Source organism: Alligator sinensis, unplaced genomic scaffold, assembly GCF_000455745.1.
Source record: "Alligator sinensis unplaced genomic scaffold, ASM45574v1 scaffold714_1, whole genome shotgun sequence".
NCBI classification, from domain to species: domain Eukaryota; kingdom Metazoa; phylum Chordata; order Crocodylia; family Alligatoridae; genus Alligator; species Alligator sinensis.
Window position 1 is genome coordinate 236,482 of NW_005842493.1, and position 24,518 is coordinate 260,999.

The window sequence follows — 24,518 nt, forward strand, 5'->3', positions numbered from 1 at the left end:
CAAATCAACCCCATTATAGATCAGAAGCTGGAGAAGAGGTGCCTCAGCTCCAGCAACAATCCACAGAGAGGGGTTGGTCAGTGGCAGAAAGCAGAAAAGCATTTAAGAAACCAACAGTGCCAGTTCAAAGCATCCCTCTTGGTTTCTAGCTGTTGAGTAACCCCATGTCTTTTCCTGCTCTACGTCCTCTGGCTCCTCCTCAGCATGTTGGCAGCATCTGTCTTTAAAATCCTCTCGAACAGAGTTGCTGAATGAGAAAATGCAGAACACCAGGGAGAGAGGGTAATGAAAACCACGCCACAGGATATGTAAAATGCTTATGGTACCTAAATGGTGCGATCTTCCATCCCCCAGAGGGTATCTCTGGTACCGCGGGACGTTAAATGGAGACAAGAGGTGGAAGTTTTTCTCCAGCAGTGGCTCTAGTCTGCAGGCAGAGGGGTCGGCAGAATGAAAAAAACTGTACACTTGGCTGCAAGCTGGGCGGACTTGACATACTGAAATGAGAGAGAGAAAGAAAGAATTCAGTATCACTTCCTTAGCAACTGCTCATGTCTCTTGAGATATCCAAGCTGGAGGTAGGGTTAAATATATAGTCCTTGTACAGTCTTCTGCAAATAATAGCCCAAACTGCCCACACAGTCAAAAAAGAGGCAAGATTCTTCCGATTACATTATTTTCTATTTCTTCATAGAGAGCTATCTGCATGGCAAGGTAGCTTTACAGAGGGATCACAGCCTGAGAATGAGGCAGTCATGCTAAGGCTAAGACCAGCCTTTGAAACAAATGGAAACCAGGAAGTCAATAAAGTTTTAAAGCCTGCTAAATGCATTATTGAACATCACAGCTGCAAAAAACAAGGCATTGTGTCTTTTGAATATTTCAAGGCAAAATGGTTTGATGGGGCCATTAAGTTGGGAGGACTGAAATATAGAAGAAAGCAAGAGCAGGTAGGTGAGAAAAAAGCACTGCAAAATCGGAAGTCAATTTGTGGAAGCTAATGCATAAAAATGAGATTGTGCATATTACAACCCAAGACCCAAGCGTGTATGAAGCTTGCTAGAGAGACACAGCTACTGAGCCACTCAGTCTGCAACGCATTTACAACTGTAAATGGATTTTGGGGGGGTTGGCGGGAATGGGGGGGAGGGGGGGGTAGTAGAAATCACCTGCTTGCTCAGCTAATGAAGCGCTCTTTCAGTCCAGTCTCCAGCTTCAAGATAGAGACATCTTTTGTATTCAAATGGGTGATCATACAGGCTTTTTGGGGTCCACGAACCAGTTGGTACAGTTATTTCCCATCTAACCAAACCACATTTGGATCCCTGAACCTCTCCAGGTTAGCAGATCAATCCATTATGGTCTAATTACACTAATAGACTTGGTGTATTATAGCAGCACATGCATGTTACAACAGTCGACAACATTCATTAACTGCAGGAGTAAAGAATTGATTAGAATACTTATAACAGATGTTTGGGAATATTATGCCTGCTCCCAGTGAACTCAGTACAAGTAGGATCAGTCCCTTAATGTTTTCCAACCTGCTGCACGATATAATCATCTCAAAAAATTTCTTCTGTTAGAGTCTGCTATTGGTGCCTTTCACTGATCATACGGAACTGATGCCGTTCCTTAAAATAGACTTGTTTGTACAACATCCTACTTCAGTGTTGTTTAGAAGTACCGGTGATGCAAACCCACATGGAGAAAAATTAATTTAATGGTACCCTCTATTGCCGCAGTACATCACCATCCCTAAGGGACGTAACCTCACAAGCCCCCTAGCTAAGGCAGCGCTGTTGTTCTTATTGTACAGCTGAGAACCAAAGCACAGAGAAACAAAATCACGTGGCCAAGGTGACCTTAGGCCTGCTAAGTCCCGTATTAGCATCCTATCCAGTGGCACTGAATCTTCTGCATATTAAAACCCCATCTTATAACAGAAAGCAGAAAGCATGATTTGGCATTCTTCCTCCCAGTCTCAGATACATTTTTCCATCTAGTCCCAAACAAATAAGGGAGGGGAACTAGGATGCCACATTTTGGGAACAGACTTTTCTCTGCTTGTGGCTGGAGAGGGGGAGGCCATCTGCCCAATACACTTGAGAACCTGCATGGCAGAGGATGGTTAAGCTCAAAACCTATGTGCTGCAAGGCTATCTAATGGAGTTTGTCTTTGCAGCCCTTTCCACAAGATAGCATCCTCCAATTACAGGAGCAGCAAGCCACTTCAGTTCACTGTCTTCTCAAAAGGTGACAGTCCACGTGTTTAGCCAGAAGCTGGACAGAAAGGGATGTACTTTGGCTTAGCTGCTGCATATTTGCCTCAGCTGCAATCTTAACTGCACGTGCTCTTTGTAGGAGGAATGAAAGAACTAAGCCACTGCTGCTAGAAGGGAACTGCAAAGCCAAATCATGCAGACTGAAATTACGACAGGCATTTAGGGCCAAATTTTTGTGCCAATAGTGTCAAATAGTACCAAATTCTGGCCCTCAAAGAATCCCCAACTGCATTTAGGACAATGGCACAGAAACAGACAGACAATCGCACTTATTTAGGGAAATCACTGGTGTATACAGGCAGGATGCTCTGCCAGGAACAGCACAGCAGACTGTTCAGACATTTCCAATGATCTCATCATCAGTTCTCACGGTAATAAGAGAAACTTTTCTGTGGCATTGCCAAGTGTCTGCTAAAAATACCCATACCTCAAGGTATAGGGAGGTATTCATCTGTCAGCACATGAGTTGCTAGACATATGCTTGAGGATCGCCCCAAACTGTGGCACAAGTGCCAAGAACATTTCTGAAATCTGATCTAGTTCCCAAGTTGGGCAACACTGAGTTTTACTTGGAAAGACCAAAAAAAAAAAAAAAAAATCTGGTCCAGTTCGAGCTAAACAGCCAAACCGCATGCAACCTCAAATCAACCGTCAAAGCGTTATATTGGCATCCAGCCTTTGCTTAGACATTTGGAAGTGATTATAGCCTCAAAAGACAGCAGTGTGCCCAGCTTATCTGTGCATAAGTCAGGAAGGTACTAGTCACCCCACAGATGCATCGCTGTTTGGAACTGGCCAAAAAGTAAGCTGCGACTTTATGGGGTGCATTGCATTGCACATGCAGAAGCAGAAGAGTGGTCGCTGCTGAAAACCTTGCCAAGACCAAGGAGCATGGGAGCGTCAGGGCAGAGTGATTCCTTCATATGGAACAAATGTAGATGAAACATAGGTGTTCAGTTCGCCCTCCCTTTTTATGCACTCTCTCTAATGGGTAGCAAAAACATCAGATCAAACCCTGCCCTTGCGAGGTGTCAAGTCATGAAGATACGAATCCTAACGCTCTCCTGAGAAAATGCTGCGGCACTGCCCTTGCATGGTGGGGAAACCCGTAGTTGATCTGGTTCTGGTGAGGGGTGAGTTTGTCCCTTATTGTGAGCTGCACTATATGCTGCCTTTCACATTGCCTGACTCACTCCGGGGGTGGCATAACACCTGTTTCATTCAGTAGGTTTCTTGTCATGCTAAATGAAAAGCGTGGGTGTTTGGGGGCCTTTCAGTTACTCTTTGGTCCCTCCTCAGACCCTCCTACTGCAGTTTTGTAACATGTGTAAAGTATGATCTGTGGCTAATACCACGCTTCCAGCTGTGGGGTGTCCAAACTCTGCTCTGATGTTTGCTGGATAGTGCTTATTTTGGCAAGAATGTCTGAGTGTCAGGTAATTAAGCGCACACGACTGCAAAGAGAGAAAAAAACCTGGGAATTAAAATCAGAAGGGCTTCCTGAAGGCAACATATAATCTTTTCCCCTTTACCACTTGCATCTGAATACGAATTACTCATCGCCCCTTGTCCGTTCTCGTAGCAAGGGTGGGAACAGACGTGCGGATTCTGACATGACCTCACATCTCTGCATGGGACCATTTCACATACCATCTCTTTACGTCACGTCATTCATCGATTCATAGACATTAGGGCTGGAAGGGACCTCGGAAGATCATCGAGTCCAGCCCCCTGCCCCAGGGGCAGGAAGTCAGCTGGGGTCATAGGATCCCAGCAAGATACGCATCCAAATGTCTCTTGAAGACGTTCAAAGTAGGTGTTTGAACCACCTCCGGTGGCAGTCTATTCCAGGCCTTGGGGGCTCGGACAGTAAAGAAGTTCTTATGTCCAGCCTGAAATGGTCATGGAGGAGTTGGTGACTGTTCGACCTTTTCATATTTTGTTTCACACCACAAATCTACACAGGACGGCATAAAGACACAAAATGCCCCACCAGACATTGTCTTCCGTAGGATCTGGATACAGTCTCCCATATACTCTGATTGACGGCAGAAGGTCTTCGGAGGAGCAAGGATTCAAATTCAGAAATTCCCATGCACAAAATACACTATATTAATTATTTATTTTACACTATATTCCAAGCCACCGTCCTGCCAAGGTTTTGTAAGACCAAACCTGGGCTGACAAGGGAACGTGTTCTCCCACGACCCGCACGGGGTGCTAGCAATGCAACATGGTGCAGTATGTAAGAGAAGAGCGAGCAAAAGTGGGTAAAGCCTCACGGATACTTTGGGTGGTTTATTAAAGCTCTGTTTTGTTCTTTAGCACTTGCCAGAAGATGTGAAAAACGATCATCAGCGTGTTGGCATTTCAACACGGCAGCAATTAATTCTTTGAGAAGCAAGTATAATACACTTGCAGAGACCAAGTGGGCTGAAATACATTGTATAAAGGTGAAGCGTGGTGCGGCATTATAATTAAACCTGTATTTTGGCTAGTCTAGAACTTTGCTGGGTGTATTTACAGATTGAGCCATTATACAGCAGAGCAGTAATCGGATATTACCTCAGTAAACTGAGCTTCTCCCTCTTGCAGGTCACATATTGGTTTAGTCTTTCATTCCCACCATGCTTAATATGAGCTGCCTGGGTTAGCAATAAAGGAATAGCTGAAGGTAATTAAATCAGCTCATAATTGTGCTTTCTAATACTTGCTGTACATGAGCAAATTTATAACACGTCAATACCCAGGCACAGGAGCCCCTTAGAAAGATGGTTTCTGAGACAATAAATACAAGCATACATCTGAAAAGAAACTGCTCTTGTTCTGCAAAAAAAGGCCTCTGTATGTGACAAATGAATAGCTTCCACTCAATTCATATTGTAAGCAGCACAGATCAATAATGGATTTTTGTGCGTATTGAAACGGGCGTTATTCAGACCCAAAAGATCATGCCAATTTCCCAGCACAAAGGGATCTCCTGCAAATTCCAAGGTATTTCTATCCCTTAATGTTTGAACCTTGAGGAAAAAGCATTTTGTAAGAATAACTCTTAGGTTTACAGCAGTACATGTTATGGCAATGGTCTATACTTGGGGTGCCCAACCTCTGGCCTGCAGGACAAAACCAGCCCACAGGGCTCCCCATGGGACAGGAAATCTGGTGGCAGGGGGGCAGTGGCAATGAATACCATCATCCTCCCCCTCTTCCAAATTCCCAAGCCCTGTATGGCCAAATCGGGACCAGGTCATGCCCCTTTCCCTCTGCATGGCTGGATCAGGGCTAAGCTGCCCCCCCATCTTCTCTTCACACGGCCATAAGGGGCCCTGCCACCCCTGCCAAGGTGCTGGATCAAGCTGGGTCCAGCCCACGGACAGACCAAACACTGCCCATCAGGTTCACTGAGCAAAAGGCAGACCAATTATGCCCATGTGGCACAGACTCTAATGGAAGATCGAGCCTCTCATTGAAGGAACTGGTCATAAAAAGTAAATACAAGAGGTAACGCTGGTCTCAACTTGTTAACTTAACTGTACATGATTGATCTTTATGCAAGTAAGCAGAGTCCCATGAAAATTCATGGATTTGTTTCCCAGGTGCTGGTGGGGAATTTTTCCCATTCACATACACATGCACAAATGTATTTCAACATTCAAGTGCAAACTATGTCAAAGACCTCATGTAAAATTTAGTCAAATTCACGAGGATTCATGTTGAATCAAGCAAAAAAATCACTTAAATTCTAAACACTCCTATGAGAAACCAGGAATCGGACCAGACTTATTTGCAGCCTTGTGCAGAATTTCCTTAATTTCAAACTTGTAAAGAAATGGTCATGGCAGCTTGACTCAGCTCTGACCGCACCTTTTAGTGTATTTGGACACATCAATGTCTAGTATGACCTCACTTACCTATCTGAACCCAAGAAGAGTACTGATGTGTGTAAAAAGGCCTACCGTGCCTTGTAAATACCCACATGGCATTACAGAGTCATACAAACGTTTCCACATGCTACAAATGTCAAACAACTCTTCTTTTCTTGTTGCATGGAGAAGCATACAAAAACCTCCCAAAGCAATCCCTCTTGCAAAAAACACTTTGTACCTGGGTACAGTTAAGATAAACGCACATATGCGCCTTTTCAAATCACGCGTCTCCCCTTGAGATGAAACATGAATTTCAGCTTTCAGGATGAAACTCACTTTGTGAGTTTACTTTACAGAATCATTCACTGTAGGCTCTATGGCTAGAGACAGACGTTACATACAAACTGGTTTAAGTCATCAGAAACTGGTTTAAACCTGTAACAGAAGAGGAATTCAGTGCACATAAAACATTTTCAAAATGGTTGACATTGGTTTAAGATAAACCTGGCTGAATGTAGTATCAGACTTAACTGATTTGGGTCAAACGATTTCTGAAACTTCTATCCCAGACCCCATTTCTGGTTCCAGATAAATCACAGTCCCCCAGTATGCTTTGCAGCCCTGGGCTATGCTGTGCTGTGCTGTCTGCTTCAGCAGAGAAGGGTTGGGTGGGGTGAGGCAGAAACTACCACCCCAAGCAAAACCCAGCTGGCATCTGTGGCCAGGGAAGGGGGGTTAACCCCTCCTTCCCCCAAGTACAGAGCTCCCCTGCCCTGCTAAACTTACTGCTAGCTACAACTGTGGACTACAAATCCCAGAGGCACCTGGAAGCAGGAAGAGGAAGTGATAAGCAACCCTGCAGAGTCCTGCTGATGTGATTCTGAACTGAAACCCCAGAGACCTCAGGGGCAGCAGGAAGCAGAAGCCATGCTGGCTATGTGCCAGAGACCCATGCTGTAGTGCCCCCCGCCCCAACATGTGGCTGCATTTCCTGAATCAAAAGTCAATCTCTGTCTAGGTGTTTCTCAGATTAATCTCTGCAGCTTAGACTAACCTGCAAAGACTGAATTGATTCAGCCTTAGGCTTTTTGACTGTCTGTACTTAGCCTATGAGCAGAAGTGTCAACTTCTGCCAGGAAATATCATGTCATCAGTACTGCTATTTTGCTCTAGTCACCCAAAATAATTCACAGACCTACTGAAAATGGTAATGAAAAGGAACCAGAGGCCTTCTAGTCCATCCACCTGCTGAAGATGCAATCAATTTATAGCTAGCTGCCATTGGATAATCAGCTTATTTCTGTGAATACCAACGAGATGCTTTGTATTCGCATACCTCTACAGGGTGAATTCTGATTCATTGAATGCACCTTGTTAAATTGTGTATTATAGCTCCAAGGAGTGATCCAGACATAAGTAACTGTATGTATTTATAGGATGTCAGTGCTTGGTAAGCATTAGAAAAAGCCATAGGTAAAAGGTATTAATCTTGGGAAGAAATCTTTAAGACATAATAACAAATTGCAGTGCAATTTGAAAGTCAGCCATCACACACACAATTTCTGCTAATCTCTTCAACAGCTCTGTGACACGATCAATAAGGCTAGCTTTGCAGTACAGTGAATGTAAATTCCATTCTCATGCAACAGTTTTGTAACTAAATACAAAGTTACAAATGAAGAAAATAAGTGAACTCATTACCAGGGGTATGTGCTGCATGCATTTAATGATTTTCCCCCATAATAGTTTCAAGGCCTGAACAGAAGCTCATTGAGTTATAGGAAAAGACTACTAAAGATCTCACATCCGATCCTTAGGCTATTTTAAATGACTATGGGGAAAGATAAAATACATCACTCACTTGCATTAGTCTTGCATATCACAGAGGTCAAAGTGTATTGCTTTGCAAGCTTCTTCAAATGGCATTATTTAAAGGGGCACAAGATGGACCCTCCAATGGAGGATACAGGCAAGGGGCTTGAAGCCTGGGACTTCTCAGCAATGCATTGATTCTCACTTGCTATGCAGGTCCACGCATGCTTTCCCACTTCACAGCATGAAGATGCCATGGTATCAAAATAGGGGTTTGTCTACACAGCTGTGGATTGCATACTCCATTCACCCAAGTCTGTACACATACTCCAAACTAAAAACACATCAGCAAGGCTGATCCAGGCTTGTCCTATGTGCCCATTATTAAACACTTATCGTCTCCGGTGGACCTGAGAGCAGCCTCACTAGCCAACTTCAGGGTTTGAAACGTGCCTGAGGATTGCAATAGGTGGCAGAAGCTGCCTGGATTTACCCCTACAGACATATAGAGTAGCCTATGGGGACCCTGGGAAGAGGATGTGGCATGAGCTCTTCCCACCAGTATACCAGTGGACTTGCACTAACTTAAACTACAGAAGCCCCTCATGACACAGCAACCATCTCTCATTTTTCATGGATCTCTCTGTCCCTGCTGGCCCCCACACAACCGCCGGTGTAACCTGGAAACATGCTTACCATCCAGGCCAGGCAGAACGGTACTTCTCATGGCCAGCACCAGACCAAGCGGGGATCCAAAGAGGAAGAAGTCAGAAACTTCAAACTCAAACCGTCCCAGGTTGACTTCCGAGAGACTGGAGATACTCGCAGGAGCAAAGTCTGCATCATCCTTCAGCACGCTTGAGTGGATGCTGGACAAGAAAAAATACACAGTTTTAGCAACAATGAGCCAGGGATCTTTTTAAGTCTCACTGGACAGAGTGGTAATGTACAGAGAGGCTGATTAGAGAACTCCAGTCCCTATCTGTGTGCCCAGAGTGCTTTAAACACAAGCACTGATAAAGCATAGCAACCCTACGATCACGGTAGTTCCCCACTTGCTCTGTTAGTTATTCAATGCCTCACCTTAAGCAGATGCATGGTAAATTCACCAGCCTGAAAAGCCAGTAATTCCCTATAGTTATACTTCGTTTTGATGGCCGCCCAGCACTTGTAGTGCTTTGGCCTCCTTGATGATGTGCCTCTCTAGTTATAATACACAATAATTGAATGAGTACTACATGATTCAGGACTATGGAGGTTTTTTTCCTCCTCCCATAATCATAGCCACAAGAAGGAATCCACAAAAACCCTCTACTGAAAAATTTAACAGACTCAAGTTGTGTCTGAATATGACTCAATAAGTCACTGAATACATGGGCGTACTGGGTGACAAATTAATTCTGCCAGGAATTTTCGCCCCACATCGCAGCTACCTATATTGTACCAGTGAAAACAGGCAACATATATGTCCAGCTTTTTACCTGTAAAGGGATTTACAAATTAAGTGTTAATCCACAAACCACTGAGGTTTGAGATGGGTAGATTTGATCCCTTCCTTCAAGAGAATGGTTTCTCCCCTGACTGGCTCCTTGTTTTGCTCTTCACATCTCTGCAAAGCTAGTACCGAATGCCTCTAGATCAGAGTGTTCATGTTATACACCTGCTTTGCACTAGTATAAGTATAAAAGGTATGAGCCCAGGAGAATGAGGCACACAGAGGCCAAGCACTGGATTATAAAACATATTAGGCATCTGGCTCTACATGGAGATGTAGGTGCTTGTTAGGGCCGTGCGAAGCTTTGGTAGCTGACTCGATTTGGAGGAGTTTCGGCCCGATTCGGGAACCGAATCTCCAAATCTGAATTGAATCAGAAGACCAATTAAAAGCTCCGAATTGATTTGAAGCATCCGAATTGTTTTGGAAAAAGCTTCGAAAAAGATTTGTCTGCTTCAGAGATTCAGCCATAAACTAAACAGGCAGTTGACACGGCTGCCTCCAGCTGGTAAGTCTGTTGGGGTTGGGGAGGGAGGAGGGAAGGGTCGTGGGGGAGGGAGGGATTGGGGATGGATCTAGGGACAAGCTGCCCAGCTGAGACGGGGGGGCGTTACTTGGGGAGGGGGCACGGGATGTGGGTTTGGCAGCACTGGGAGCGGGAGCTCTGCCCTGCTGCTGCTTGCAGGGTGCCGTACGCTGCCTGGGAGCTGGGGCAGCTCCACGTGTCAGCCAGAGCCCGGCAGCACTCAGCCCCAGGGGCCCCAGCTCTCCAGCAGCGCACCACACCTGCTGAGCCACGCTGCACACGCACCATGGGGTAGCTGCCATGCGGGTGCCAGTTGGGGGGAACGCAATCCTTGCCACTCCCCACTGTGCGGGGGGCTCTGCCACAAGTACCCAGAGGCCCTGATCCCACTGCTGCATCCAGTGAGTGGACTTTATTTTATTTTAATTTTTTTTAATGTGACGGGAGGCTGGGGCCGGGCAGGGCAGCCATGGGGGCTTCTCCCGTGGCTCCCCCCACCCAGGGAGAGGCAGGCACAGCTGGAGGAGCCGTGGGAGAACCTGCAGTCACCCAGCTGTGCCTGCTTCGGTGCCACCCGTGGGAGAACCTGCAGCCACCCGGCTGTGCCTGCTTCTCCCCAGCTGATCCGAATCACCGAATCTTTCCGAATCAGTGCCGAATCTTCTGAAGCAGATTCAGCCGAATTGATTCATATTCAGTGATCCAAATCTCCGAATCGAATCATTGTCCTCCAAATTGGCTGAATCCCAATCAAATACTTCCCTATTCGCACAGGCCTAGTGCTTGTTACCTTTTAAAAAAAAAGGTAACATGCATTGTGGGTTGGTCTATGCTACCAATTCTGGTGCCAAAGCTCTGTCGCCTTAGGGTGCGAAAAGATCACAGCCATTAGTTCGCATACCTTTGCCAGCCACCTGCCCCCCTGCTGCCTAGATGCAGCTCTGCTGACAGAAGGGAGCTTCTGTTCAGGGAAGTGTCACTACGCTACAAGTTAGCACAAGACAGCCCTGCCAAAGCATAGGGAATGAGCCAATTTCCATGCTTAGGTGCCCTTGTCACCTCACAGTCCAAAACTGGGAAAGCATCTCTACATAAAGAGATCATTTTTAAGGACTGAATTGATATGTAGAAAACTAAAACTTTTCTTAAATCACTGGAGAGAGGGACTTTTTCACACATTTTATTACAGAATACATAATCTCCCTCTCTCTCACTTCCTGCATTTCCAGCTACACCCGTGCTACTCTCTAATAGATTAGCATAAACCTGGTGAGAAATCAGGGTGAGGCATAACACGTTTAAGTTTGTTTTTAAGCTAAAATATAGTTTTGCTTAAAATCTAGTGGTTTTTAGTAACAAAAAAAATAGATATCTGAAAACTAAAAAGCTAAAGATGCAAGGAGGATTGTGTCATTTCTTAAGTTCTTTTGTTATTCCCTGAACGCACATTTCTTTAACACTGCATCTCTTAATTGTATGTTGTCACAAACTCCCTCTGAACTGCATTAGCTAGCTTAATCAAATTTGGTAAAAATAGTAGAAAAGATCATTCTGTATTACTTGGCCACTGTATATTTTTTTAAAAGCTACTTCTGTGGGCTTCAATAGGTGTCCTGCAAATTCTATAACATTCCCTTTTCCTCTTCCTCTGAGTTAAGCCATCTGTAGAAAAAGCTTGTCCACTTCTGATGAACACAGGCTGAAAATCAAACCCTTATTAGTGGAATACAGGCATATACTGTAACTTCAGTATATGCCTGTATACTGATTTGTTTTCAGATAAAAGGATGGGTTTTGCTTTTCTTTCCCAGAGACATAAGTAACCTATAGGGAGGATTTAATTCATTTTGCTACTAGACTGCAAGCATCTTTTCCACAGAACAAGTGACAACAAAACACCAATATTTTGATGCTTAAATTTGTAAGTGAGAGATCAAGAGCCTAAACTTGAAAAACTAGTTTTAGTCACCAGAGAGTCTGTTATAAAGTTGGCCGAATGCAGCGCCCACCTTAAAGACCCCGAGAGTTTCTTTCCAATACAGAAAAAGAGCCCTAGGCGAAGGACATGAAATCTGGACAAATTCTGTGATATCCAAGGGCTTGTTTTGTTGTGGGGAAGGTACTTGAAACCCTCCTGTCCTAATAGTGATAAAGGGACTAGGCAGTAGGGAATAGGGAGAGCCCCCCCCCCCCCCCCCCACACACACACACACACACCATACTGACTTGAAAGCCAAAAGAGAATAAATCAATGAAACCCCCAAAAAAGGAACGTACTGACTGCATCCACAGAGCTAGAATAAAAATACCTTGAGCTATTACTGACAAAAAAGAGGCAGGCTGGAGTACAGCGCGGTGGCAACTTTGCACTGTACCCGAGTGCCCACAGAACTGAAACTTGGGAGCACAAATCAGGGTCTCTCTCTCTCTCTCTCTCTCTATTGGCATCACTCCCAAGGAAATACAGAAAGAAAAAACAGAAAGGAAAAAAAATAATAAAAAAGCACAAAAGGATACAGACATAAAAGCAAACAGTCCACACTACCTGGGAGGAGACACACAGACAAAGGAAGTGAGGAACCTTTCATGCTATGTAAATATATGTAGTTGAAAAGCTTTCCTACATTTCAGGGAAGCTAATTAAGAATACTGTTTTGATTTATTTGTTGCTTGAATCTTGAAACCCAGTTGTTAAAATGTCCATGAATATTCAGCGTAACAGAAGTATGAACAGCATATACACCACGGGGTGTGCCAAAAGCAGTTAAAATAATTCCCTGGGGAACAATGCAAAGTGTAAGAAAGGTAAGAGTTGTCTTTGCAAAAGTGGTGGGAGAAGGGGAGGGGGCAAAACAACCAGACTCTCTCATCTGGGAAGCATGTGTTTTTGGACTTGTGAGAGTTGAATTAAAAAAAAAACAAAACAAAACAAAAAAACCTGATTCTTCACCTTCAAGAGTCATGCAATTCAACAAAAAATGGAATTTCAAATTGCGAGTGGGTCCAGACAACAGCAAAACTAAAGTCATTATGTACCTTTTATTTTTTTTTGAGGAGTCTGAAAAGGTTTCAACCAAGTCTACATAAACAAACGCGGAGGGTGCTGCTCCTCTGGCATTAACAGTCTGCATTCAATTGCACTCTTATTGCCTCTACTCAATCATCAAAGAATAGTTACCTAGACAGGAAAGCATGATGCTGGGTTATAGTATCACAGTCATAGGTGGATGAGTCACTCTGTTTCCGTGGCAACGGTTGCCTTGGTTCCTCATCCTCCATAATTCCCGAGATGTCAATATTGCTTTTGCTTAGGCGTTTGCTGCCACCCAGATTGGAGTCCTCTGCTAAGAGGGGATTATCCTTCAAAGGACGAACAAAGCAAAAAGAAGATTTATGCGGTGACCAAAATAAAACAGAGCTAATATGGAGCAGTTGCATTCATGCATTTGATCTTACATGATCCAAGAGATGGTGGAATTGTTAACTTTCCTCTCTACAAGGGGAGGAAAATAAGGGAACCGTGAAAGGAACAAGGGTCTGATCATCTTTTTGTTGTCTCACCTAGAAACAAGGGCAGAGAATGGAAAGCAGAAGCAACTATAGGACGGCAACAGGCCCGACAGGAAGCCCAGATCCAACTGACTTCAATAGTTTGTAGAGCACTCTATAAATACTTAATCAAACTCATAAGGAGCCTGATCCAACTGAACATAGCACAAATGATATATCATGTGCGTCAGCAGATCAGCATTCCCTGCCTCCCAGATGTGGGACCTGATTGTGAAAGATGCTGAACATCTGTAGATCCTAGGATAAAGCCAGTCCTTTACACAGGACTGGAAAGTAATTCAATTGCTCATGTTTCTCATCCTTTCCAGGTTCTGCCAGCAGCCTTCAACCCTTGCCCTGGACTTGGTTACAACGGGCAATATATTGCTTGTAAACAAGTCCATGATGATCAAAGCAAACTTATATGGGCCAAACCCACCAGTGCACGTGACATCTGCCTGTGTAAGGCCTGAAAGGATTTGGTCCCAAGTTAGTATTGTGTCCAAATCATTTGTAACCTATTTTATGCTTGGTTTCTGCAAACAAGGAGTGCCTGAGAAAATGCCCAAACATCTATTTTAATAGAATTACAAGCATGCAAAAAGCAGCATAGTGCACTGAGAAAACCTTCTAAGACAATGAACCTCTTGTAATTGTCTAATTATCAGTTCTCACCCATATCCTGTTAGCTCATATAATGCAGTATTAGCATTCATGGGCTGATACGATACAACCAACATTATCATCTTAATAACTCCTGCAAAAGATTGGTTTTGTGTCAGCATGCTTATAGAAACAATTGGTACAACAGCTGGAAATCACTACCAATCAGAGCAACATGCAGTTGGGATTCTCAAAAAGTTTTTTTTCTTCATTACTACATCTCCCAGTAACAAGTAACAAAATAAAGACAATGCCAAATATCCTGTTAAAGTTCTTTGAAGACTCAGGGCCCTTCTGACTTAACACTGAAGCTATGTGTAATGCAACAGCTAGCCTCATCCCTCAGAGCCTGCATGGAGTAGCTGCTACTGCTAATGAGCACGAGGGCCTTCAAAGCAGGGGCTGGAGATCTGAAAGGGTCATATAGGAGCAGACAGCTCCGAATACTGATGAAGGGAGAGCTCGCTGCGGCTGGAAGCAGGCACTGCTTTGGCAGATGTGATGTTAAAACAAAAAAGTCCTTGTCTAGCATGAGCAGAGAACACCACGGATCCCATTTGACTGTATACCATGGGCGACACAAAATAAACCTGCAGTCTCATATGGGGACTCTTATTATCTCATCAGTATTTTTAATAGCTTTTCTTAGCAGGGTAGTGAGTTTCCAAAATCAAAATTCCCCACTGCCAATATGTTCCTCAGCAGAATTCCTTTAGCAGCAGTCATTCTGAAAAGCAGAGGGGAATACCACTTCTTTTCCTGTTCAGACACCATCATGATCTCAAATTAATTCCCAAATCTAAGTAACTGGCCTAAACTTCGGTGAACTGTCACTGTTCTGTAGCTTGTTCACAAGTAGCTGCATTGTGAATGAACATCTACATTGTGATTTTCTTCAGTGCGATTTCCACAAATATTCGGCGATCATCGCTTATAATCCAGGCTTGATGGATGTGCCATCCTATAAATTTTTTGGCTTTTCATGGCTGGCTCACAAAAGAGCAGAGATGCATACATGCAGAGTGAAAACAGTCAGCTAGAGCTCAGTCCACAATCCATGGAGCTCAATGACTTCCAGGGTTTGCAAGAGACCCTTTAAATACTGTATCATAGCCTCTTGTGCAACGCCAATCACTACGTCTTCTGATAGTCCAGAAAACAGTGTCAGCATTGCCAACTCTCAGGATTTATCACAAACCTGGCCCATGGTTTGAGTTAATCAGGGGCCAGGTAGACGTGCAATTAAGGGCATAATGGCTTTTGATGTGCAATCCCCACACATGCGTAGCAGGAGGGGTGACTGCATCGAGCATCAGATCCGATCACACCACACTGCCCATCCAAGAGAAGTCCAGGATCCTGATCCTGGGATCCCTCTACAGGGGCAATATGGCAAGCTGCCATGGCTGAGAGCTCAGAGCAGCTGATTAAGCAACTAGTGGTTAATCACGTCTTAAGTGTAACGTGAGCCAGGGCCTCAGATATAGATGGTGGTGTCAGGTGACTATTACAAAATATTAACTTTAATTTAAAACAACAAAAGCCAAAAGCCCCATGAGCTTCTAAACCATCTGGACTCGAGAGAGTCTTGAAAGCAAGAACTGCAGAAGGTACAGAAGCTGCAAAATCTCAAAATTATTATTTTTTTAAATCTCCCCACTTTTTTTTTTTTTCTTTTTCAGGATGATTCAGTGCATGGTTCTGAAAAAAGACCAAATACAAAATGCTTGCTCCCATCTAAACCCATGTGTAGACAATTTTGTGCGGTATTGCTGAAGTAGCTAGAGAGAATGCTCTGCAAAGGAACAACCTGCAGCAGCGGCAGGTAAAATCATCTTAATCATTTGAAAATGAGCAGCTTTTCCTATCTTCCTACTGGGCTTCCATTCTCCTTGCACCAGGGCTTCTTCAGCATTACTGGGCCATCTCTGCAAAATGACTTTTTGCACAGCTTGACAAATTTTAGAGCTCTACTGAAAGTACTGCCTACAGAGTGCAATGCAGTGCTGTGGAGACAGCTGGGCTGTTCAGGACTAGCTGTGGTAGTGATAGCCTCACACATGCATTATTAATGTTGTACTCTGCCCAGGGAAGCAGGATATATTAGCCTGGATGAGCGTCACGCTGTATGTCCACAATACCTCTGGTACCTGAGCTAGCTCATGCACTGCACCATGCAGAGGTACCCCGAGTGGAAAACACCCAGACTTCCTTCTTCTACTGCGTTGCTACAAATAAAGTGGAAGTTGGCATTTCAATTGCACACATTTGATACTGGGCATTTCATTCTTCTCCGAGATGTGGTAGGGTGCTTGTGCTCTTTTTATCCATATTGCCTGCAGAAAAAAAAACCCTCCTTCAAATAAGTATGTTAGTTTTAGATTAGATTTTACATGAGTGAAACTCCACTTACAGAGCACACACATGTCCAATGAGGTTCTGGAGGGGGGGTTGCATGGCAGGGATCAGTAGTTCTGAAAGGGAAAGGGATTAACTATTCTTCCCCTAGTGAAGTCTGCCAGCTGCTGGCTAATGACTGCACTGGACGGAAGGGTTCAAACTCTACCCCCGTACTGCATAAAAACAATTCTTTCCTGACCCAATTTTCTAAAACAATTCTTTCCTGACCCAATTTTCTGACACATGGCTCTCTCCAGCATCCTCTTTTGGACACAGTGGGATCATACATGGAAGGGCTTCTAAAATTTCTTACTCATTTCTCACCCTAAGGTCTTCAGCATCCTAGCTGGCTCAAGCAGAGAACTGCTCCTTTTGAAAAAAACTTGCCATTTAAGTAGACAAACTGATAAAAGGCTGGATAAAAAGTGAAACCGCTCTTGTTTTATTGAGGGGAAACTGAGGCACAGAGGGAGTAACAGACTTGCCCAACATCACACAGGAAGCCTGTGGACTAATTGGAATTTAAATCTTGAGCCACAAAGAAAGCACGTGCACAGGTAAAGCGCGCACAGCGCTCTCCGCTTTGCACTGTGCCACTGCAGCATTTCAAAGTCCCCCATAAAACCGAGGTAACGTTATACAGGCCCAGGAAAAGACTTCCCTCAGCCAGTGTGGTCAGGCCTAACTTACCGTAAACTGCTATGCAAGTTCCTTGCTGTCAAGTTATGTCAGACACGCAACCCTATAGAGCAAAGCCTGCAGTTTACCTCTAGTGTAAGCTTGCCCATACCGCTAACTGGCCTCAATGCTGCCCTGCAATAATGGCCATGAGGACCATTTAGACCATCTACCTTTCCAGCAATGACTCCATCTGCTGAGAATAGTTAGTTAGTAAGGCAGCTAAGGTAACTACCTTTCTAAAAGGGAAAGGCAGGACACATGCCTGCCTTCTTCCCGCAGCCGCACAGCCGGACCAGAGAGGAGCGGAGCAGGGGGTGGATGCGGGCTGCCCGGCATAGGATCAAAGCGCCCTGCTCTGCTGCCTTTCCCTGGGAGCCCCACACAGGATGCCCACTTGGCAGCAGCAAGGGGTACAACTCCGCACCACCGCTGCCCCTGCTGCTGCCAGGTGCGCAGGAGGTGCTTGCCATGGCAGTGTGGCCAGCACAGGGCCCCTTGGGCATAGCAGCAGGGTGGGGAGCCCCAAGCCCACAGTGGGCAGCCTGCATCTGTCCCCACCCTGCACACACAGCTGGGGAGAGGACATGTGCCCCAGCCCCATACTCCCTGCCCCCTGGACAAGCCACCCGTGGCTCCGTCCTGCTCCACACCCTGGCACCATGCACCTCCTTGGCTGGGCCTTGCCTGCAGCTCCTGCCCCACTCCCTCCCTCACTGTGGGAGCCTCAATTGGCTCCCCTGGCCCCCACCCCCATAGACTTACCTGCAGGGAGCTGCTCTCCATGCTTCCCAGCCATGTGCATGGGCACACACAGCCACATGGGACACCCCCGTGTCCCACTCCCAGAAGCCCTAAGCAGGCTGGAACTCTGTCAGCCTGCAAGGGGAAACCCGCCACTTCCCGTATATCCTCACGAGTCCAAGACAAATGCTGTGCTGAAGTCACGCAGCCCAGGACCGGGACTAAGTTCCCATGCTGGGACTGCCCCATCCAATTAGGGATGGGTGGTCCTCCTAAGGGGGGGGGGGCAGAGCCAATGACAGGTCTTTGTCCAGCCAATGCCCTGGCAACAAAACTGAGACCAATTTCAATTCACAAATGACAGCAAACAGCCATTAGATGGGAAAGGCTTTCAGTCACAATTGACCTAGGCCAGGCATTCACCAGTAGCCAGAGGGTGAAAGGATCTATTACCTAGTAATTGATCCACCCAAGCCATCCAGTCCTGTGAAACAACAATAACTTCTCTGGTCACTTTTGTGGCAGTATCACTATCAATTTGTGCAGAACCACTGCCAGTGGAAGCACATAACAGTCACTGACACTTGAGAAACCCTATACATTGTACAAAAATGGTTATGTACAATAAGACTAAGATAAAGGTGATGTGGTTCATAGAATCATAGAAAAATAGGGCTGGAAGAGACCTCAGGAGGTCACATCTAGTCCAACCCCCTGCCCAAAGCAGGACCATCCCCAACTAGATCACCCCAGCCAAGGCTTTGTCCAGCCAGGCCTTAAAAACCTCCAAGGATGGAGTTTCCACCACCTCTCTGGGTAACCTGTTCTAGTGCTTCACTACCCTCCTAGTGAGAAAGTTTTTCCTATATCCAACCTAAACTTCCTTTGCTGCAACTTGAGACCATTGCTCCTTGTCCTGTCATCTGCCACCACTGAGAACAGTCCAACTCCATCCTCTTCTGAAGCCCCTTCGGGGAGTTGAAGGCTGCTATTAAATCCCCTTTCAGTCTTCTCTTCTCCAGACTAAATAAATTCAGTTCCCTCAGCCTCTCCTCATATGTTATGTGCCCCAGCCCCGAACCATTTTTGTTGCCCTCTGCTGGACTCTCCAATCTGTCCACATCTTTTGTGTAGTGGGGAGCCCAAAAGTGGACACAGCACTCCAAATGTGGCCTCACCAGTGCTGAATAGAGGGAAATAATCACTTCCTTCAGTCTGCTGGCAACGCACCTACCAATGCAGCCCAGTATGCTGTTAGCTTTCTTTGCAACAAGGACACACTGCTGGCTCATATTCAGCTTATTGTCCACTCTAACCCCCAGGTCCTTTTCTGCAGAGCTGTTGCTTAGCTAGTTGGTCCCAAGCCTGTACTGGTGCATGGGACTGTTCTGTCCCAAGTGCAGGACTTCGCACTTGTCCTGTTAAACCTCATGACATTTGTTTTGGCCCAATCCTCCAATTTATCTAGGTCACTCTGAATCCTAGCCCTACCCTCCGGCATATCTACTACTCCCCCCAGCTTGGTGTCATCTGGGAACTTGCTTAGGGTGCACTCTATGCCATCTTCCAGATTGTTAATGAAGATACTGAACCAGCTTCAGGACCAACCCCTGGGGCACTCCACTTGATACCGGCTGCCAACTAGACCTTGAGCCATTGATCACTACCTGTTGAGCCAGATGATCCATCTAGCTTTCTATCCACCTTACCATCCATTCATCCAACACATACTTCCTTAGTTTCAATTTAGGTACAAGTTAGCAGCATCCTAATCCAGGGCTGATTCTTAATCCTATGCAACATGGCCAATATGTGCTTTCAAAGATGAGTCAAAAAGCACCGCTGAAGTTTAAATCTTGTTGGTTTAAACACTTAGAGTCACATTCAGGGTCAGTTGTCTCTAGTCCGCTGCACAGGAACACTAGGCCAATTTGTCACAGTTATTTTAACAGTACCCGGAAGCAGCACTGAGAAATAAATAAAACAATGGCTAGAAAAAGAAATCAGAAAACATCTCATGTTAGAAGAAAGCTGTTGAGACTTCTAACAATATTATTTATTTCCATTTAAAAGATTCAAAAACCCACTGCTCAAAGCTGTGGGCACCATAAGAGGCCATTAACAATTCAACTGAATCTCGGCATCATTCGAATGATCAGTTCAATGGAAGCTCAGCTAGCCACCTGCAAACAACTTGTCTGCCTCTTCATCCTTGTAAGAATCAAACCCTTAGTCATCTCCAATAACCCTATCAAACAAATGTCTGCTTCTACAAGACCTTGAATCCTGCAAAATGCTCTTTTGCCCGCAGCAGCAAAAAAAAGAGCATAATTCTTCTCTTCTGTGAGGCTACGTATCTTAGGGAGCAGGGCACTTGTACAGGAATTTGGAGACAAGGGCCAGATTTATGGGTCAGCTCTGACTGGCCTGGGTCATTTAGGGTGCCTGCAGACATGCTGCAAGGCTGCTCTGATGTTGGAACAGACTTGATTAATCACAGCTGCTGGAGTGTGGTAATTACGGCACTCCAGCCAGCCTCTGCATCTTGTGCATCAGCATCCCCGTGCCTCAAAATGGTGCCGGGGATGCTTTAATTAAAGCTCGTCGAACGAGCTTTAGCTCAAGCACTCCCCTGCTCTTTTGAAGCACGGGGATGCTGATGCATGAAATGCTGCAGCGCTTTAATTTGAGCGGCTCTCGGCATCACTCTAATTAAAGCATCCTCCCCCTCCCCCGGAGCATGTATAAAAGGTGCTCTTAGTCTCTAGCTGTAAAATGGGGATAATCAATACTGACCTCCTTTATTAAGTATTTCCAGATGCACATTGCTACATACTCTGTAGCAGGGGTGGGCAAAATGTGGCCCACCAGGCCATTCTATCTGGCCTGCGGGGCCCCTAAAAAAATTTAGAAAATTAATATTAATCTGCCCTGAGCCGCCTGTCATGCGGCCCGCAATGGCTTGCCAAAACTCAGTAAGTGGCCCTCCACCCAAAATAATTGCCCGCCCCTGCTCTGTAGGCATTAATACTGTTAGCCTGGTCAGAGCAGAATGCCACTTACTGTATTTCCCTAGATTTCCGCAGTGTGCAAACAACTCCTCAAATACTGCTTTCACTAGTCTTATCCACGTAAGAGTAGAGAACACAAATTTCTCTCTGTGTATGATGAAAATTCATACTGTAATTCTCCTCTGAGTTATTCTGTGTGCACTAGGACTCAAAAGATGAGAGAAATGAAGATGGTATATGTTAGCACTGCTGCAGGGGAATTTTGTCACTATTTCTATTATAATTCCCTATTTACATTTCCATAACACATTAACACCCCCTCTCTCAATAAAAGTTGCTAGAGCTTACGGCTGTGAGCCATTCAGAGAATATAACGTGCAGTGCGTTACCCATCTAACTTATTACTATAAAGCATTGGAAACGGCTGGTGTATGAAGGGAGCTATATAAACCTAATTTATTCTATGTTTAGAGTTCTTAACTAGACCATAAAATTCTTCTCTGGGTTCTGGTTTAGAGTACAGGATTCCCAGCCTCATATGCAATTAGTTTCATCCTGCGAATGCCTCTATACTTGGCAACTAAAATAATTCTATTTTACGTATTTCTCCTGCTCTCCCAAGCTCCTCCCCCAACATCAGCTGTCTTTATACCATGATCCTTGGTAGTGACTGAAGGTCACTAACTCATATTCTACCCAGGCCAACAGACCACCATCAGCAACAGCTGTGGGCCAGGTGACAACGATACCACTGGGAACAATTTCCTTGATTTTGAGAGGTGATGAAGAACACACAATGGCTTCTGAGCTTGTTTCTGGACTGCGCTAGAAGTTAAATGGTAAGCCAGCTGGCAAGGTTTGCCAACACTGCTTTCAGTGGTCTGAGACTGGCCTGTTTTGCAAGTGAAATACAGCTGAAAAAGACCATCTGCTCTCACTAGCAAGCTCAGATGGCCAAGCTGCAGACTAGCACCTTATTCCTTAGACCCTAGCCTGGCTGCTGTGCACAATACCTCTCCAACAATTTGCACTCCTAAGATCAGACTCCTGCAGTTGCATTGATGCAGGCCTTTATGAAGCCCCAGGAAGAACTGGCTGCAGGACCATGACTGCATTTCCTGACCTGAGCTTTCTGTGATATGTCCCATACTGAGATGCTTAAGGGCTGGACACTGGAAATCTAAAAAAATGGAACCAACATGGTGGTTCATTATAGGACTACATACTGCCTTGCCAGTACTTGGACAACATCTGGTTTCTTTATTAAAAAAAAAAAAAGTCATTCTAATCTTCTTTAATACTCTTCATGCCTGGTTCTCAAAATGCTGAACAAAGGTGCTTAGCATCATTACTTCCATTTTAGAGGTAATGAGAACGTAACACAAAAGGACGTGCCCCTGGTAACAAAGCCAGCCAGGTCTTTGAATCCTGGCTTTACTCCCTCATGTCTTGATGCTTAAGTAGATTTATTTTAAAAGGATTATTTGAATTCATCCTAGACCTTTCCCTCCTCCCCCACCCTGCTTCATGTGCATACAATTATGCCATTTGACTATTAATCTTTAAAAGCACCCTGATAATTCTGCTGCTTCTCTCACAAACTACTTTTCTGACCAGATTTTCCATCTCCAAAAATATCAGAATTTCATATTCTTCATTAGAACAGGGTCCAACAAGAGGCATCAAGGTGCACTTCATGGTTTGTTCATCCACTCCTCCAGTGACTGGCATTCCTCGGTCTAATTCTTCTCATGAGCCATTAAAAGAGACTCTTGAACATGTCTTAAAGCTGCATTAGCCTCCAGCAGCATTAAGAAATTCCAGATGCTATGGGGAAGAATTAAAAGCAGCAGATTTTAAACAGCAGACAGTCTGCAGACATGTGAACTTTGAGGCAAAATTGGGGGCAAAAATCTTGAGCAGATGGCACACTGGGTCAGCTGTGAACAAATGAGCAGGGCATTGAAAGGCAGGAAGGTAAAAAAAAAAAAAAAAAAAAAAGCATGAGGAAAAAAAAAATGTCCCATCTGATTCAGGGATAAACTGGCCACTTGTAGAGGAGAACTAAATAGGTTCTGGGAGTTGGTTTTAAAGAGTTACAGACACACGATACACATCAGGACAGTTGGATTTGCCAAGACTTAACTCATTTGTATCCATGGCTTGTTATGGGAAGAAGATAGCTTTAAACCCACAGTTAGATACCAAAAAAATGCTCTGTTTCTCCCCCACCCCAAAGATGTGGCAGGGAAGCCATTGCTTACAACCTGGGAACATGATGAAACACAGGAGTAAGGCCTGGTCCTCTACCAAAGAATTGTCACTGGGAATTAAAAGCTGAAATGTTTGCTAGCAATGCACTTCACCATGCCTTTGTACTTGTTCTTGCAAGCAGCTGCTTTATCTGGTTAGATACACCCCGGGACATTTACCTGTGGGTTTTTTCTTACCTGTATGCTGCTGATGCTCCCTCTCCTGCTACTGTTCTGACTCTCGCCGGCTGCACTGGCACTATAGCAAATGGCATCGAACCCCAAAATTCCTCCAATGCAATCACCAATGAGGCAGACCTGTAGAAATGAGAGGTTACATGGGACGTACTCGAAGGTATTTTCCAGCTATAATTCCTATAAATGCAATAGCAGCCTGGAAGCAATTATGGCTCCCTGACCCTGACCACCTGAATGCATTAGCCTTGAAAGAGAGAGAGCAGCTTGGGGGCTACTCAAAATCACACCACAGGTGCCGAGGATCCACTGGTTCCAGTTCCAGTGGGTACTGGCATGGTGTCACCTTGCCATGTCTCTCCTCTCCCCCACACCCCAGGTGTTCCTTATGCCAAGGGCTGATGGCACAGGGACTCTTTCCACCAACTTCATATTGGCAAAGATTTCCCTTCATCAGACAAAAATCCTTCCTGGATACTTACGGCCAGAATCCAGTCCAAATGGTTTGGATCTCCAGGGAATCTGGCCCAACAATCTAACATACCCTTTAGATTCATCCGAACTGTTCACTTCTTCCCAAATGCATAAAGGGGGCTAAAAAAGATGGTTGGAAAAGTGAAAACATGCTGCTGTTCATTGGTCAAAGCCCGGGAGCAAAAATGGCAAGAGAGGGCCGCAGTGGAGAGGATGCGTCACCCTGGCATGTAAAGGCGTAGGGCATTTTTACACATGCTCCAGGAGTGGGAGGGAAAGGGAGGGCACTTTAATTAGCATGGCTGCAAGAGAGACGCTAATTAAAGCAGCATCTCACGTATCAGCATCCCCATGCTTCAAAATGGTGGTGGAGGCGCTTTAACTAGCTTGTCAAACGAGCTTCAGTTAGTGCCGCCACTGCCATTTGAAAGTGTGGGGACGCCGATATATGAGACACGGAGGCTGGCTGGAGCGCTTTAATTAGCACGCGAATTAAATCGAGCCTGCTCCCACACGCTCTAATTACAGCACATTGGAGCGGCCACCCCGCACGTGTACAGGCACCTTT

General features: G+C 45.1%; 1 protein-coding gene across 4 annotated transcripts in view; it reads right to left on the bottom strand.

Annotated features, from left to right (window-relative positions):
• PITPNM3 (PITPNM family member 3) overlaps positions 1 to 24,518 on the bottom strand; it is a 272,469-nt gene that overhangs the window by 37,714 nt on the left and 210,237 nt on the right. For all 4 annotated transcript variants that reach the window (XM_025212941.1, XM_014523475.2, XM_025212939.1 and 1 more), the window contains 4 exons: positions 23,480 to 23,599; positions 13,163 to 13,344; positions 8,660 to 8,832; positions 327 to 497 (listed from right to left, as the gene is read on the bottom strand). In XM_025212941.1, coding sequence (XP_025068726.1) covers positions 327 to 497; positions 8,660 to 8,832; positions 13,163 to 13,344; positions 23,480 to 23,599 — 646 coding nt within the window. The remainder of the gene's footprint in view (positions 1 to 326; positions 498 to 8,659; positions 8,833 to 13,162; positions 13,345 to 23,479; positions 23,600 to 24,518) is intronic.